Consider the following 17,976-nt stretch of genomic DNA (forward strand, 5'->3'; position numbering starts at 1 on the left):
CTTTTCACAGCACATCACATTCAACTCACATATTGGCTTTAAGACAAAGGTTCCAAAGACAAACCTGTTTGACCAGGGCCCTCTTCTTCTCGTCGCCTTGCTCGTCCCTCGCCTGCAAGTCTCTATCAAACTGAGCTTTCATGGCCTGCATGTTGACCTCCAGACGTAATTTAGCGTCCTCGGTGGCCTGGAGCTCATCCTCCAGCTCTTCCAGCTGCGTTCGCATCTCCTCCACTTGTTGCTCCAGTGTACGCTTGGATTTCTCCAGCTCGTGGACCTGTAAAGAGCAACAGGCAGACTTATCAAGCTCCAATCAAGGTCCACTTCGGGCTTTTTACTTTAAACCAGTAGGTAAGAAAGACGGTTTTATGACTTTTTAATACAAATTCAGGCTGATGCTATTAAAATTAAGACCTCTCCTTCAATTGTGGTCTGAAAATTTGGTCTAAAGGATGACACCGGCAACTTACGTTTTTCCCCACATCATCTTTGGAGCTCATCAGGTCCTCCATTTCTGCACGGAGCTGTTTGTTGAACCTCTCCAGCTCTTCTTTGGCTTCCAGAGCCTCCTCCAGAGCCCTGGCCATGGACAAGGCCTTGGTTTCCTTCTCCCTGGCCTCAGCTTCCGCACGGTCACGCTCTTCGGCGTACCGGGCCGACACAGTCTTCTCCTCAGCTAACATCTGTGGCGTACAATGCAGACATGGCGGTCACATTCAGAAGAATCGACAGAGCAGGATTTTTTTTTATTCAAAATGGATCATGTTTGGTCATTGTGACAACCTGGTCAAACTTCTTCTGCTTCTTCTCCAGGTTAGACACAATTTGCCTCTGATGGTCCAAGTCAACCATTAGGTCGTCCAGCTCCTGCTGCAATCGGTTTTTTGTTTTCTCCATCTTATCCATGGCCATGGCCTTCTCCTCAAGACGCTGATTGCTCAGCTCCACATCTTTCTGGAGTTTTCTTTTCAGCTCTTCCAGGCCCTCCATGGCTCCCACATCCTCCTCCAGCTTTTTCTTGGTCTCCATCAGCTACAACATGTAACATATTTCTGAATGCTATCTTGGTTGAAGAGATTTGCACCTCATACCTGAGCCTGGGCCGTCTGCAGCTGTTTCTCCAAATTGCGCCGTGCCTCCTCCTCTTCCTCCTGCTGCTCCAGCAAGGTGTTCTTCTCCTCCTCCAACTGACGCACTCTACTACCCAGGTTGAGCTTTTGGCGAGTCTCCTCCTGCAGTGACTCCTGTAGGACATAGCCAAGCACACTTGCTCAATGATAATGCACCTAACATCATATTGTACCTTGCAAATGTGTTTGTGCAACATTGTGCACATGTTCACACCAGTAATTGCCCTAAGTGCTTGTTTCTGGCTTTTCTTTTCTTTCTTTTTTTTATTTTTTTGCTTCCAACAGGAGGTTAAAGAAGTGTAAAAAGGAGACCCATTTTTAAACCTCAGATTAACCAGATGGTTAAATTCAGACATGACAATTGAAATGTTGTGATCATATTTTAATATTCTTTACTGATTGTTACCTCATTTCCTTTTGGATCCCAGTTACATGAAAATGCTAATTTCTGATGATATATTTGCTGAATTCTATCTTCAAGCTTTCACAAAGTGTTAGTTTAAGTCTTGTGTATATTAGCTTATAATTCAAACAGTAGTAGCAAGTTGTATAATTGAAAATATTTGTGAAGTTTAACGCGATTAAAACATGCCACGAGTAATTGTGAGATAATTTGATAGAAAAAAAACAAATGCTGACTCTCCAATTTATCAAAGGTTGATGCATTTTTCAGACGTGTGAAATGTAACGTTTTTTTTTTTTAAAAAAAGAGTGTCATTAGACATCGTCGAATTTCATACTTGTGCATCCTGCAGCTGGCTTCCTAGGTTATCAGCATCCTTGGCCAGTTTGATCCCCTTCTTCTCTGCGTCCTCCAGCAAGGCTGACACATTGTCAAGCTCCATCTAGGGGAGCCCATGAAATGAGAGTTGGCCAAAATGTATCTAGCGATAGTTTGATGTGAAAGTCTACCTGGAGTTTGTGGGAACGGTCGGACATCTCTCCCTTGGCTCGCTCCATCTCAGTGGTTCTAGCTGTGAACTCCTGCATCAAGGACTCCAGCTTCTTTCTTTTGTGTTCAGACTCTGTCTTGGTCTGCTGCAGGATCTTCACCTCACAGACCAACTCTTTGTTGTCGTTTTCCAGACACTGTTTGTTCTTCTCCAAATTGGACTTGAACTGCATAAAAAAACAGGTTTTTGAGTGATATTTTGACATCAGATCACAATTGCTGTCTCTCATTTGTTGACTGCCAATCCCAACTTAACCACTGTTGTTATGGCCCCCTTCTAAGAAAACTCACTCTCTTTGCCTGATCCAGTTGCTCAGACAGTTCCTCCAGCGCGACGCCGTGCCGCTGCCTCATTTCCTGTATTTGGGCCTCATGGTTTTTGCTCTCATCATCAATTGCTTTTTTCAACTCAGCGACTTCTTGCTCTCGCTTGGTCCTTTAGTGAAAAGGAAGCAAAGAACAAAGATTGGTTTCTCTCTTCCTAATTTGTTTGAGCAGCATCAATTAAGCACCTGAGTTCCTGCTGAGCGGCAGTCGTGTCTAGCGTATCCTCCAGCTCAGTCTTCAGAGCCTCCAGCTCCTCACTGAGGTCCCTCTTGAGTTTTTCAGCTTTACTTCGACACATCTTCTCAGAATCCAGATCTTCCTGGAGCTCGGCCAGTTGGGCTTGTAGCTCTCGAATCTGCTTGAGAGCATTATTCTTCTGAGCAGTCTCTTTGTCACTCCTAATAGAAGATGTGCATGGGGCACAAGAAAGGATGTGTATTTTAATTGATAGAAAGAATGACATAATCGCTTTGAAATGTTCATTTTCATCAATAATGTATTAAGTTTTAAACATTAGATACGCTATGTTGGATATAGTGACGGGTCTCAACAATATCATATGTTGAGAAAGAGAATTGGAAGGGTTAGGGTTTATGTTTGTGTAGGTGTTCAGTGTCCCCTGGCTGATAAAGGGCAAAAGACACAATTGACCCTGTCAACATTGATTTCACCAATATCTTTGCCTGTCACGTCTCATTGTGGCATTCAGGAAGCTGCATTGTGGAAATGCGGTATTCAAGACTGGGAAAAGGAACTGCTTGCAAGTACATGGCAAGCGGAAGTCACCAAATGGGGAAAAAAGTGCCAAATGTCTGACGTGCTGTTTATTTTATTGGATGAATAAATTTGGACGAAAAATAAGTCATCCAATGACTAATTGAAACAAAACCTAGACTACTTAACATGAAGCTTAACCCCATGTGTACCTAGCCAAAGAAGCCTGCAGCTCCTCTTCCTTCTTTGCCAATTGCATCTTCAATTCTTCAATTTGCGTCTGGAGCTCAGCAATCTGGTCCTGCAGATCTGTCCCTTCAGCATCCAACTTGCGCTTGACCTTTTCAAGTTCCTGACGAGTTTTCTCTTCCTTCTTCAGACGCTCTAGAGGAACCCAAACCACAATGATCATATTTCATTAGCCAAAAACAAGTTGCCGGCGAGCGACGTCAACTTTGGTTCAGAAATGAGTGGTAGCTCTATGCCCTTTCTGTTTTGTAAAAGTAGCTCCCTGTTCTACTTGGCTTCAATAAAAACGGTAATGAATAAAATATGGCTTATAAAAATAATTCATCATTATTATTATTGCTAAGTGCCAAACAATACTATTATTGAGAGAACTGGAAGTGACTTCTCTTACCCTCCAGATCCACCATCATCATCTCCTGCTTATTTTTGAGCTTTCCCAGGTTCTTTGCTTTTTCTTCCTCCTCTGTAAGCATGGTGGTGGCTTCATTGATTCGATCTTCCAGAAGCTTCTTTTCCTGTGATGAACACACACATACAAAAAAATATTTTCAACTGTCCGCTGAAGCTTGTTTGCTGTTTTGATGTCTTTCATAACAAAAAGTCTCCTCCATTATTCAACCATTATAAATTCAGGTTGAAATAGTTCTCTTTACCTTGTGGAACTTAGTGTTTTGGTCCTCAAGCAGCACAATATCTTCTTCTAATTTCTTGATCTTTGACTCAGCGGTCACTTTATCGAGCTGGAGCTTCTGCCGTGCGGCTTCTTCTTCGTCAAGCTGCTCCTCCAAGTCCTTGACACAAGACAAAGATCAGCAACAATTAGGCTACACGCATTCAAAGGCAGATTTCTCCTATAACAAACAAACCTGAATATGTGACTGCATCTTCTTCTTTTCATTCTGCAGACTTTGATTCCTCTCCTCCTCTTCCTCCACCCGGGACTCCAGGTCGTGGAGAACCTCCTCAAGTTCTTGCTTCCTGGAAGCCAGACGAGCTCTCATTTCTTCAGCCTCAGCAAAAAGCTCTGTTTCTGCCTGAAGCTGCTCTGCAAGAATTGTCTTCTCTTCCAAAATCTGCACAAATTGAAATGTGTGGAATTGACCACTATTTAGGAAAATTCGAGTGACAACATTTGAGCTTTAGTACAAAATAATGTCAACCTGTTGGTGTTTCCTCTCCATCTCCACGAGGTCATTCTCCACCATCAGCTGTCTCTCCTTCACCTTGAGCAGCTCCTCATCTTTGGCTTGCATCTCCTCCTCCTGTCTAGTAACCTGCAGGAGGGGCTTCACCTGACGGGAAAACAAATAAATTGATGTAAGATGAAGGTTCACTTCCAGAAGATGCATGTGAGGGTTTGCTCACCTTGGTAAAGAGTCTCCACCACTGCCAGTGCCGCAGCTTCAGATAAGCAGCACAGTTCCTCTGAAGAACCTTCAAGGCACTTAGCTGTTGTTGTTTCTTTGCAAATGCCCTGGAAGAGAAAAATACGAGGACATCTCTTTAAAAATCCCATAGAGAACACTTAGAAAGTGCAGACCTCTATCTTTCATTCATGGATATAAAATCAGCACGTGACATTAACAATTTTTGCATTGATTTTCAATCTTTTATGGGGCAAGTGACTACTTTTGACCTAAAAAGAAAAAAAAGGACTCAACCTCATAAAAGGCACTCAGGTCTACGATAAAATGATTTCATCTATTTTTGTTTCTTCATGAATCATTATTGGAATTTATCATGTTTTATATATTGCTTATATATGTATATATAAATACAATAACAGCTAAATTAATCCAATTAAAGTCCTTATAAACAGGTATACACTGCTTTTGGCCTCCAGTAACATTCTGAAGTTTTTTTTTCTTTATTCATAGTTTTTAACTCATTGACCTTGACACACGCATCCCTTATGTTCAATTCAGTTAAACTGGTAAGACTAGCTTTAATTATTCGCAGCCAGCCTCTCCCAAGCAATAGGGATTGGAAATCTAATGCAGTCAAAGGAGCTAATGAGTTAATCTAAAACTGCCTACAATATACACATCTGGCAAGAAAACTTCTATCTAACTTACTTGCGTGCCAAGTATCCACGACACACAGACTGGAAGTAAATGATGATGTCAGTGATTTTCAGATCTCGCTCTTCCTCCAAGTGAGCCAGGATGCCAGTTCTGAAGAAGATCTTACTTTGGCCAATGCGAAATAGATTGGGATCCAGATCTAGCGCTTGAATCTAGGAAAAGAACACGAAAAATGTTACCGTCAAATGGTCATCACAACAGTAATTACAATCAGCAAATTAGTTACCATTCTCTCACAAGCTTGTTTCCCATCCATGAAGCCCTTGGGGATAGCATTGGGAGTGAGGATTTCATATCTAGAAGCAGAAAGGAAAATTCAGCTAAAATGTAATGCAACAATACAAAAAGACAACATTGAACGTCACCTTTGTCTGAACTCCTGGAAGACAATACGATTAGGGAAGCCCTGTCTACAGATACGTATCCCCTCTAAAACTCCGTTACATCTCAGCTGATCCAGCACCAGGTGAGGCTCCAGTTTCCCTGCCTGGAAAAAGACAAATATTCAAAGTTGTGACCACAGGTCTCAACTCTTTGGAAGGCAGTGGTACCACAAAAAAAACAACAACAAAAATCACAAGCAACATCATTTTCAATGACTGTATCTTTAAAGTGTACAATTTACCCTTTTTTCGTGGTTGGGAATGATACAGCGGACAAAGTTGGGGTTGGTGTTCCTTAGTGTGGCCATGAGTTTGGTAAGCGACTCCTTGTAAAGTTGACCCACGGTCCTAAACATGCCCTTCTTTGTTTTATAGGTGGCACCAAACGCAGTCTCGTTCATGCCTGCCACCTGGTCCAGGCCCACTATACGATCCACTGATGGGCAGAGATGACAAAAAAAAACTTGTTAGAAGTATGAGACTTGGGAGGAAAGGGAGAAACTTTGACTGATGTGGTTATGTAGTTACAAGGCTCAATGAAGATGGATGGCAGGAACACTATGCATGACCGGAAGATAGCAGCTATCACACATACTATCATCCTAAGTATAGGTTGCAGTTCATTTCAATGGTTAACAAATTTGGCAAGCCTGTTATAGTTGAGTGAAGAGTCCGACATCAATAAATGCTTGCTTATAACTTAAGTTATTTGGTGTATTATGGAAATAATCCTATAAAAAGAATAGGCAAGTTAACAAAGCTGATGGCGTACTTGGTAAGTGCTGGCAAAAGGTTGGTCACCTTTTTTTCTACTTTAATGTATAAGTATTATATGTAAAGTATTAAGAAAAGCCGTTTACTGTCACTGATGCGTAATGTTGACCAGGCCCTAATAAATGTGATTTTGGATTGAGGAAGAAGCGACGCTTGCAGCACAACAACTGCACATCATCTCAATGAATTTAAATTTGCATCTTTGGAACGTGAACAGAAGCAGGACAAGAGGGGGAAAAGCCAGGCTCATGCAGAATTTTGAACAATTTCTAGGTCTGTACAAACAAAATTGTTGGTTAGTGGTGTGGGGAATAATGTATGCATACTTCTGTGCACTGTTTTCAGCCATAATTCAACAGAGATGACATTGATTTTCCATAAAATGAAAATCATAAAACATTCACTCATAATGCTGTGCTGATGACAAAAAGAACAAAAAACTCAATGGCATATCCAACAACTTGTAAATGACGTTGCCTCAACATGGCATTCGTGTTGCCTTTGGAAAAGTCCGACATGCAACACCAAGCATTGTGACGTGTACGTAAAGTGTCCACATTCAGTTAATACTTAATGATTGAAATGTTCCTTTTTGGGGCGATAAGGAGTTGGCTTAAAGGTATACAATACTTGTTAATGTGAGCTATTAAAGTCCTGCCCCAGAAGCATCCCTTTAAACATAAGCAAGCAAAAACTAAGGTCTAAATTACATAGAAAAAATTGTGTTTAGTCTCAATCACATGACAAAGAATATCAACCAGTTTAGTCCATCTTCAAAAACTATCCAGAGCAGGCACATTGTAATAAAGCCCACCACCCAAAGTGACACATCAACTTACTTGTGACCTAACTTTAGATGAATTATAGTCAAAAGAATTTAATGAGTTTCAGACTAAAGCAATGCAATATGTGCCGGCTGTGTGAACCTTCCAATGCTCAGCTCAGGGCCAATAAAAATACCACAAAACGGCATCTGGCTTCAATTGGCCGCAATGGAGAAAAGTCAAGAAAAGTATGTCATTCAATGATACCTCTGGAGTCCTTGATTTACCTTGCTTTTTAAAATACAACAGGGTAAGTACCACTTTATAAGATAGTAAAAATCCAAACAACTGCGCTATGCCTCCGTTTAGGAATATAACAAAAGACCCATATGAGCAAACAATGTATACAAATTAAACTATAGGCAGCTACTGTATACTCTACTCTAGCTCAAGGCTTATTTATTGCTACCGCTGATGGCCAAGACAAGGAGCCATGCAGTCTTTAAGCAAATGGCAACAATGTCTGAAGCATGACACATAGATCCATCAGATCTGGGCTAAAATGTACTAGCAGGCTGTTACATCAACCTGTTGTTGCTGTACATATTGTATTCATATTGCAACTATTATTTTGGCCCAGGTCTGCCATGACACTACTATTCACCTGCTGGCTCATCCAGACTAGTGACATTGTCATAGAATGAGTCCCTTTGAATGGTCTGAATCGCTATAACACAGACAGAGAGAAAAGGAAGGAGGGATGTTAAAGAAGTCGTTGTGAGTGAGACTGATTGTAGCTTGGGTGACTGAAGCCCTTAAGTAGTGAATTGTTCAAATATATTGTAATGTTTTAAATGTTTTTTTTAATTGTGTTCATTTCTTTGGAGTGACTCACCATCTTTCCACAGCTCCGCGACAAATTTATCAGTGGACTGATGCAGGAGTGTAGCCACGTTGTCATTGAGGGGGTCCATGTTCTTCAACAACCACTCGTCTGCCTTGTAGTCCACCTGAGGAAATAGGCCGCGATATTTTGAAACCTCTGTGATGCAGAATTGATTACATTTATTGTGCATGGAACATAGTGAACTCTTCAGTTCACATCGGATCATTTGCGCATAGCTACTTTTGAACATTTGGCAATGTGGTGCTGCACTTTGGAATTCTTTCCACCAACCACACAAAATTGGAAATCTTTGTGGTTTTCAGTGATAGTTGTATGCGGTGCCTTTAATGTTAAGCAGATGTCCCCTTCAGCTGGTCCCTCTCGCTGTGTGATATATGGTATTTGTTGCATAACTACTAGCAGTAATTTCACTCATATTTTTACCACAGGAGTAGATTGGCTCTGAGCAGAACCATCTTTCAAATGGCATATAATCATGGAGGGAAAGGAATACATATGCTATAACATTATGCATCACTAAAAGTAGCCTACCACTCACAAACTATTTAATAAACACATCAAGGATTTTCTTTTTTAAACGTACCCTTCCAGCATAGTGTATGATGCAGAAGTCAGCTTTGTCTTTGAGTTGGCGTGGTTTTTGGAATTTGGTATGTGTTCCCTGTTCCTGGATAAGCTTGTCCACAAATGTCCTGTCGGTAGCCTTGGGGAACCAACACTCCTCATCCAACAGAGCTAACGCTCCCGGCGGGTTGGCCTGGAGGAACAGGAACAGAACTTCAAGCCTTCAGACTAAATACTTTTGGTGTCATAAGATTAAATGTCATTTGGACGCGACTACTGACAGGCCTCTCAATGAGATCAATGCAGGGTTGCAGGTCGAGGCCGAAATCAATGAAACTCCACTCAATTCCTTCCCTTTGGTACTCTTCTTGCTCGAGGATGAACATGGTGTGGTTGAAGAGCTGCTGCAGCTTCTCATTGGTATAGTTGATGCACAGTTGCTCGAAAGAGTTCAGCTGTTTTAAAAAAGGGAGAAACCATTACAATTGATTCATTAACAATGTTGTTGCTCCAGGTGTGCCAAACATCCACAAGAGACAATGAACATAGTCAAACCTGGAAGATCTCAAAGCCAGCAATGTCCAGTATACCGATGAAGGAGGCCCCCTGTCTTTTGGTCCTATCTAGAGCTTTGTTTATGCGATGCACCAGCCAACGGAAGAGACGCTCGTATGTTGCTTTAGCCAAAGCCTCCACAGCGAAGTCAGCCTGGAGCATGGACCAGAGTGGTTATATAGAGTAACTGTAACTTATGAAAATAGTGACATTGTATAGAGCTATGAACAGCCTGATCAGTATACTTGTATTGCCCTTTATCAGGCTATAGTTTATGCTGACATTCTCAATTTGACTGAGTGGGAAAGAGGGAAGTATTGTATAAGGGACCTCAGTGTAATATCTAACTCAGGGAATAATTGTATTTTTCAGACTATCAGTCACACCAGAGAATAAATAGGAATTTGATCAAGCACAGACTTTATACATTACCAATAAAACCGAGAACAACAAGCTAAAAAGATAGTAACACACTCATTGGCTTCCATTGAATAGTGATAATCTAATTTCAATTCAAGAGGAAAAGAGCCCCATGATTGGGCATATATCATGGTCAACATGGCTGAAAGTTGGGTGCCAATATGCAAAAATAGGTTTAAAGTTAATGTAATTAATCAGCCGTGAAAAACTTTGAAAAGAAATGCAACGTATACTTAGGCAAATACATTAAATATATTCGTGGTGATATTAAAATGCACAATAGCTGATCAAAATTTGAGGAAGTACAGAATGTATCTTAAACATGATTTCTGCACTGAGCAAAAACTACAGTAAATTTTAAGCTGAAGGCTGTGTTTAGTGATGCTTGGTCCACAGAATACCAACCTGCTCTTTGGTTTGAGCTTTCTGGACATAGTCTCTTCCCACTTTGATCCTAGGAGAGAGGATGGCTCTGGTGAACTCCATGACGCTAATGCCCAACAGGTGGGAAAGCTTCTGAGCGGCTGAAAAATGGAAAACAGGTCAGCAAGAAAACAACAAACATTCCATAAAACAGGCCGTATGCATTTTACCCAGTGCTCTTTAATAAATCAGAATATTCAGTCATTCATTCATTTTCTCTCATAAGGGTCCCTTATATTGTAAGACAGTTTCTACCATTTGTATTGAACATAAAAAGTAACTGTCCTGAGCTCATGAAAGGAAACTGTTTGAATCAGATAGTGAGCCTCTCCTTGAAGAAACATTGCCTAGTACTGGCTCCTGCTAGTCATATTTGGGAATCTTTTGCCTAGCTTCCTCTTTGGCACTCTATGCTCATTCTCCTTCTGTGTGTATATCTCTCTACGTTTTACAAGAACAGCTATGCACAGCCACGTTTGGAGGAAATGGAGCCTTTCAGGAGTAAATCTTCAGAATTATGTGCTTTAATAGCAGGTTGACAAGGTTTGAGGAGTAAAATACATAAATCCACATCCTGTGATTCTCTGCACACAGATCACAGTGTGGGAGAGATTAGATGGAAAGAGAAAAAGAAGGGAAACTTGCGTCTAAGGTTGCAGGTGTCAAATTATGGATGGAAGACATATTTGAAGATTTTTTTTTACCTGTATTATCTGGCATGGAGGCCTGGTCAGTGTTCCTTTCCTTTTTAAAGATGATGTTTCCAAACTGTAGTACGGAGGACACTACTTTCAGCATGGCTACGAAAACAATCAAACAAACAAACAAAAAACATTTAACATGATAGTAAAAAGGGACTCAAAAGAACCAACATCTCTTTACAAATTCATCCATTTTATATGGCTTGTCTTCAATAGATTACATAGTGAAACTGTCACATCATTAAATTGCATGCATCACTTTTGTCTAAGTCTCGTTTATGGTTACCAACACCGATGGACACATACCCAGTATCTCCTCATGGGAGAAGCTCATAATATGCATTGCCTCCATGGTCTCATGGAAGTTGTCTTTGTCTTGCTGTCCTGGGATTGGAATGTTGCCATTGGAAAGGAAACGGTAGTTGTTAAATCCCTCCAAAAGCAGGTCAGCTATGGACAAAAGAATGTCATAATAAGCCTCCAAAACACACTGATACAATAGGGATTTCAATAAGTGGCATGAGTTAGGTGTGGGCACTCCCCTATCACATCGAACTCATCAAAGGACTGTAGCGGTTTTATCCACAAAATGTGTACTTTGAGGTAGAACTAGTACAATGAAGTACCTTTATTGTATACTAACATTTGAGGTGTTCACCGGCTCCGGCCAACAGCTGGTAAAAAATGTGGAAGGTACGTTCATCTTTGGCTTGACGGATGGCTCTAGATTTCTCCAATAAATCTGAAAGTCAAATGGTCAAAAAGAGAAGAATTCTAAACATTCTGCATTTGATTTCCTTCCTACAAGTATGATGATAAAAAAAAGGAAATGTACATGTTTCAATGTTGGCTCCAACAATATACCCAGTGACATCAAAGTTTATGCGGATGAATTTTCCCTGGAACAGAAAATAGGGTTAAGGTTCAAACTATGTATGTCAATTTCTCACATATTGGTATGAATTTATTTCAAGTGCATTGTACTTTGTTATGAAACAACTAGGTGATGACATGTGATTACCTAGAATTGACTTTAAGAGATAAGAATAATCTTGCACTTACAAAACGTGAGGAATTGTCGTTTTTCACCGTCTTTGCGTTCCCAAATGACTCGAGGATGGGGTTGGCTTGTAAAAGCTGACGTTCCAGTTCACCCTGTAGGGAAAAAAAACAAGGTGTTACAGCGATGCTTTGCCACCACTTCATTTCAAAGAACAACAAGCAAAATGATGACAAAATAATTGTGCGTCGGTGATTTTTCCAGTTAAATAAAGTTCCATGCAGCCAAGCAGAAAACGTCTGGATGTCATGTGAAATTAGAATCATACAAGCAGGACAGACACATTGAAGATGTGTAAGTAGACAAAGAAGGACTGGATAGATTATGACAGCAGCACAGGAAAAAAAAAAGAATAGAATCTATCAAATGAAAACTAAGGTTGATTTAACTGCATACTGTTTAACATCCATTCAAATTGACTTTTTTTTTTGCACAAAAATGCAGAAAAAATAACAGGACATAACAGGCATTTAAAATAAGATGAAACTTAAATATTTGCTATTTTAAGTACTTTTACCTAATTTAATTTAACTGAGTACTGAACTACTTAAATGTCATAACTGACCATGCCCTTAGATTTCACATAGTATTGTCCAAAGTAACGTTCTAATTTCTTCTTAGGGAGAATTTCTTCACTAAACCCATGAACATTAGAAATACAATACTATTCTAAATATTGTAAAAAGAATAAATATTTAAGATCAAAACAAAATGGTTGCATGAAAATAATTTAACAGAAACTACTATATTTTGGGGGTAAAATGTACACAATATCAATAATACAAAAGTGTATTAATAGTTCTTTTGAGCTATTTAAACAGTCTTGGAATCTTCAGTGCAGCTATACTCTGAAAAGTATTTTTAAAAATTAAATGTATTTTCTTTTTGTTGAAATTGGGCATTAAATTATGATATATTAATATGATGAAAAAAAAGGATTATTAACAAATGGGTATCTTGGAGAATGTACTTTCTGGCTCTCTTAAGAGACAAAAGAGATTTTTTCCATGAACCGGCAGTCGAAATGGACACTTTGGACAAGTTAAATAAATAAATACACTAACACTGCAGCTGTTTAAACTTAAGCTGTTGTGGCACATCTATACTCTTTCCAACTCAAACCACAGTGTGTCCTAAATCCTAACCAGACAATTAAGAATGCTGAGGGAAAGACTTTTTTTTTACTCCTGCTATTTTTTTCTGGGGAATACATTTGCCAAATTTTAAGAATAGCTGAGAATCTTAAAAAGGGCCATTTTTCCACAAAGAGTAACATGATCAGTGTTGAGGCATGTGATGTCAGACTTGGAACAGACTTCATGCTTTTAATTGAGTCTTTGAGCAGCTGGACAATGACTAAAAGCTGGTAAAAGTCCAGTTATGTGCACTTAACTCAGCGATCGTGTGGTGCAGATTGGGATTTTAAATAAAAAAAAACTGTACTTAAAAGGGTATCAAACCGTCCCCCCTTTGGGTCACAAAAAAAAAAACAGACGCGCACAAAAAAAAAAATCAAGCCGATTATAAAGCCAGAGGGGGTCCACTTTAGTTGACCCACATTTTGGATGCATGGATGCAAGTGATGCATCTGATAATTGACACAGCCATCCATAAGTGACTCCAATTGTTGTGCAGATGCGACTGAATTGTGCACCATTCCTTTTGAGGCTCTCTAATTATTCAATAATTTTCTGCATTACCTCACTGTTTTTCAGGTTGAGAAGAGTAAAGGATCAGTTAGTCTGCTGCGGTAAAGCTTTTCGGGTGAAGATGTGTACTCAGTAGTAAAACATCTGCTTTTCAGATCAAGAAAAGTAGAAGGAAGCTTGTTTAAAAATTTTCTAAATAGTTCAATCTGGTCATGACAAAATTGATGTGGAGAGTCCGCAAGTTATATCAAGTTATCAGTATATAAGTTATATCTCGAAAACAATGGAGAGTAAGCGGATCAATTTGCCCAAGTGATCTAACTTTGGAGGGTCCAAATACAGAAAATCAGTCAGAGTAGTTTCGTGCTATGCTGAAAATTAAGGAAAACCACCGAAAATGAATGGACGTGAATGAAAAGCATCTATAGACCAGCTGAAGAGTGTTAATTCTTTCTAAACAGTGTGTTGGAAGCAGAGTTGGTAGCGGCACCCTTTTTTTTTGTGAGTAAGGTCAGTCAGATGTAAGGTTTCAATCTACTCACGTAAAAGAGGACTCCATTCTGTAGGACATGGGAGGGGATTTGGGTGTTATTATCGTAAAAATGTTAAATAAAGTACATTTCAATGTTGTTAACAACTTGGGAATCCAAATGAAACAGATTCAAAATAGAGTAAATGTAACAATGCAAAAGACTTCTATTGTTAGTGCTTCGGAGGGTCATCTTAAAATGTTTCAGGATAATAGTTGAAAAAACCCTCAATAAAATACCTAAGAATAAACAAAAAGTAATGAACATCAATAAATGATGCCACATTCACATAGACAACATACTATATGTATGTGAGACACAATGGATTTTTAAGAGTATGACATCTCATTAAAAGTAGTACTTACAACTGCATTTTGCGTCTGACGGTAAAAAAAAGAATTTGGACAAGTAAAAGAAGTAAATAAAACAAGAAATTCCATGTTTAAAATGTATCCAGCTGGTTTTCATTTTGAAACATTATTTTCCACCAGCTAACTAACGCCTGACAGCTATTAAAAAAATATTTGACTACTATAATGGAAGTTTGTTTGATTGTTTGCATGCAAATAAATGAAAAGGTGTATAATCAAAAATAGGGACTTGCCTGCAGTTTCACTGGTTTAGGAGATTCTGGCTGTTTATCACAAATAAACAAATTGTCAAGTGTTAGTCTCACTCATTTTCAAGAAGAATATCCGAACCCTAGAGCAATTCCGGTCGGTATATCTTTCATTTATTAATGTGGATATTCATTTAAATTATTTCATTTTCTTTGATTGAACGTTATTCAGGTTATACTCACAGGAATGTTGTGGTCTTTCTTTCCTTTGTGGGAGGAGGCAACGTGTGCCAGGTACTGGATGACCTTCTTTGTGTTCTCCGTTTTGCCAGCTCCTGACTCTCCACTGTGTGTGAGACAAAACCAATTAGATAAAGCTCAGATCAAACTTTGCAAAACTCCTATACTGGGACGATCTACCCAACTCACTTATCCCTACGCTACTTTAAAAAGCAACAACAAAGCAACACTGCTCTCAACAATTAATGTATATATTTTGACTTCAGCAAAACCTCTATATGTTTTAACACAAAATGAAGTGTTGTCAAAATCAAATAAAACAACATTTTTCATTAACATTTGTAAGAAGAAATGCTTCTTTTAACACTGCGTTTTAAGATTTGTTGAATTTCTGTCTGACACAAAATGTTGGCAAGAAAAATTTGAGCTAGTAAAAAGAACAACTACTATGTGGTATTTGTGGCCGATGTAAAAATAGAAGGACAAAATAAGATGCTCGCCTCTACTTGAAGAGTAGGGCTGCGGCATGGCTTAACTTTGGAATTTTTTCAAACTTCATTCCAGTCATACGTACGTTTTTGGTAGGAGAAAAAGCCAAAGGGCTGTAACAAAAATTTCAAAAATGATTTGGTCAGTGTCATAAGCACTTGTTGTGAAATGGTGATGCTGCCTGACTCCATTAAATATATGACTGCTACTTCCAAATTCATGTGTTCGTGTGTAAGATTTGCAGTTTTTTTTACAATATAAATTGATAGTAGAAGACTCACGTGCAGAGAATAGACTGGTCCTCTCGATCTGTGGGAAGAAAGTTTAAGAAACAAGAATAAGTTCAACTCAGTGGTCTGTCTTTCATGCTTTTTGACAATGTTTTAGAATGACAGGAGCCTATGTAAACTCTAATCAGCAGTTTTTAGAACGGAAAAATGTGGGCAAGTGTCAGCACTTAATTAGAAAAATTATACAAAACATTTTATAAAAGGATAATTTCACAGGTGTTTGTTAAAGAGTCCTTGCCAAGTGGCACTATGAAGCCAAACAACTGCAAAAGTAAGATAATACTTTTAGAAAGTCACATTCAGAATAGTCACATGAATCAGGCACTATTTCTTTTTCTCAGAGAGATAAAGTATAGTTTAAAATCATGCACTGTTTTCTATCAAACTATTTTTGTCAGATAGTGACTAAAAACCCATGCTTCTTTAATAATAAAAAAGGCCTATTCCCATTTATATGCTTTACCCCTAAGACTAATATGGCTATGCCCTCCAGGCCTGTTAACGGGAGATTTTTTCCTTCTAATCACATTAAGCTTCACAGAACAGAGTGAAGTCAAATAAGTCCTATGGCTAACCGAGTAGCAAAAAGATTAGATGAGGGGGGGTGGTAATCACTTGACTCGCTACATTTAGTGAAAAAAATCTTCCTTGACCTCCATAAACATAAAGAACTGTCTTATCCACATTTTCAAATGCGAAGTGTGCTACTCAACTGTAGTTATGAGTTTGACATAATTACTAAAACATAGATGTCTGGCAGAAAGAGAGACTCATTTTAAGTGGAATAGATTTGAAAACACACTGTCCTGTTTGTATGTCACACATTGTGGAGATGGAGAAGCATTGACAGTTTGACAATTTGACAGAGGCAAAGTGCAGACTATGCGGAAAGACATCTGTAGGATACAGCTGGAAGAATAATCAGGGACAATCTGGATTTCCTGGCATTGAATGGGAACTTCTTACAGTTGAATTCTGTGACAATGGGTGCGACGACACACTCACCTATACTATTTGGACTTTTTTTCAATTTAGTAGTCGTTTTTGTTTATATTCTATAGAGTTGAGTGTTTATTTTGTTTGCTTATTACATGCCTTCACATCATAATGAAAATGGAAAATAAAATTACTCAAAAAAGGCTAAATGCTGTGATCTCATATCGTAATACTTCTTCCACCAATCAAGAAACACTCACTGGAAAGAAGGTACTGGTTGAGTCAACTGTCACAAATGTCAACAGTGTTTCAAAAATTACAGTGGTAAATAGATTAAAATTATCTACTGAAGGGAGAAAATGACAAAGACCACTGGTGTCAGTATGGTTGCGCTGGTGTGTGTCAGCCACAGTTTTACACATGGAGTATAGATCTTCAATATGTAAATGTGGATTTTTTTTTTTTTAGGAAACGCTTACGGAATTTCTGGTAGTCTAACATATACTTATCAAGAAATAATCCAATACTTAAAATTTTGACCGAGGTATTGATGCAAACTAAAGAAAAAAAATATCTCTGCTTAATATATTTATAACCAATCACATCTGATAAGCAGTGAAGTACCCAAGAACTGATTGGAGAAATGTAAATGGAAAAATAAAGTGAGGTGGACATGAAGACTTACTTGGATATAATTTCTTCTAATTTCTCCATGCCAGTCACAGCTGACAAAACCAAATAAAGAAACTAAATATCAACATCCAATTTCGATTGTTATCCCTTTAGGCATACATTTAAAATAACAGATGCATACAAACTGAATGGTGTTCATACTATTATACACTTGGCACCTTAAATGAAGGTGGGTAGCACATGGTCTTACGGCTCTTGTCGTTGTAGATTCAAATTTGCACTCTGGCCTTCCTCCATTGGGCTAACATGTTGACTGACAGCAAACCTCAGGCTACGATTAAACACCAGGAAGAGTCAAGGAGGGGCTTTCTAACTGAAAGACCCCTGTTTTCACTACTGAAAAATCTGGTACCCTTCAAAGGTTGCTTGTCGCCGAATGGAACCCAACGACTGTTGACAGGACAACATTCAACATGCTTTTATTATTCAAAAAGATCCCTTTGGGATCTAAGAAGTCTCGGTCATTGGAGAAAATAAGGGCACTAACCAACAGCAGATGTGCATTAAGTTTTACAGCTTTGGTTGAACACTCGTTCGTGTTAGATAACACCTCATTAAACACCCCATCAAAGTATTGGGGCAT

The 17,976-nt window shown here is 38.9% G+C and overlaps 1 protein-coding gene across 3 annotated transcripts in view; it reads right to left on the reverse strand.

The window, feature by feature from the left end:
• Window positions 1-17,976, reverse strand: part of myh10 (myosin, heavy chain 10, non-muscle) — a 32,507-nt gene that overhangs the window by 7,310 nt on the left and 7,221 nt on the right. Inside the window, exons 4-35 of one of the 3 annotated variants that reach the window (XM_077718122.1) lie at window positions 15,756-15,783; window positions 14,989-15,091; window positions 14,791-14,820; window positions 12,010-12,102; window positions 11,783-11,846; window positions 11,591-11,689; window positions 11,254-11,397; window positions 10,951-11,046; window positions 10,229-10,347; window positions 9,404-9,556; window positions 9,130-9,303; window positions 8,868-9,041; window positions 8,273-8,387; window positions 8,042-8,104; window positions 6,082-6,275; window positions 5,822-5,943; window positions 5,683-5,752; window positions 5,448-5,608; window positions 4,738-4,846; window positions 4,533-4,664; window positions 4,239-4,445; window positions 4,026-4,163; window positions 3,764-3,887; window positions 3,336-3,507; window positions 2,595-2,807; window positions 2,374-2,518; window positions 2,043-2,249; window positions 1,871-1,975; window positions 1,092-1,244; window positions 784-1,032; window positions 471-683; window positions 65-277 (exon numbers count right to left, since the gene is read on the reverse strand). In XM_077718122.1, coding sequence (XP_077574248.1) covers window positions 65-277; window positions 471-683; window positions 784-1,032; window positions 1,092-1,244; window positions 1,871-1,975; window positions 2,043-2,249; window positions 2,374-2,518; window positions 2,595-2,807; window positions 3,336-3,507; window positions 3,764-3,887; window positions 4,026-4,163; window positions 4,239-4,445; window positions 4,533-4,664; window positions 4,738-4,846; window positions 5,448-5,608; window positions 5,683-5,752; window positions 5,822-5,943; window positions 6,082-6,275; window positions 8,042-8,104; window positions 8,273-8,387; window positions 8,868-9,041; window positions 9,130-9,303; window positions 9,404-9,556; window positions 10,229-10,347; window positions 10,951-11,046; window positions 11,254-11,397; window positions 11,591-11,689; window positions 11,783-11,846; window positions 12,010-12,102; window positions 14,791-14,820; window positions 14,989-15,091; window positions 15,756-15,783 — 4,382 coding nt within the window. Of the gene's footprint in view, window positions 1-64; window positions 278-470; window positions 684-783; window positions 1,033-1,091; window positions 1,245-1,870; window positions 1,976-2,042; window positions 2,250-2,373; window positions 2,519-2,594; window positions 2,808-3,335; window positions 3,508-3,763; window positions 3,888-4,025; window positions 4,164-4,238; window positions 4,446-4,532; window positions 4,665-4,737; window positions 4,847-5,447; window positions 5,609-5,682; window positions 5,753-5,821; window positions 5,944-6,081; window positions 6,276-8,041; window positions 8,105-8,272; window positions 8,388-8,867; window positions 9,042-9,129; window positions 9,304-9,403; window positions 9,557-10,228; window positions 10,348-10,950; window positions 11,047-11,253; window positions 11,398-11,590; window positions 11,690-11,782; window positions 11,847-12,009; window positions 12,103-14,551; window positions 14,642-14,790; window positions 14,821-14,988; window positions 15,092-15,755; window positions 15,784-17,976 lie in introns of those variants that run through there. The other 2 variants (XM_077718120.1, XM_077718121.1) reach the window with 2 other exon arrangements.

This window comes from Stigmatopora nigra, chromosome 6 (genome assembly GCF_051989575.1).
Source record: "Stigmatopora nigra isolate UIUO_SnigA chromosome 6, RoL_Snig_1.1, whole genome shotgun sequence".
Classification (NCBI taxonomy): Eukaryota; Metazoa; Chordata; class Actinopteri; order Syngnathiformes; family Syngnathidae; genus Stigmatopora; species Stigmatopora nigra.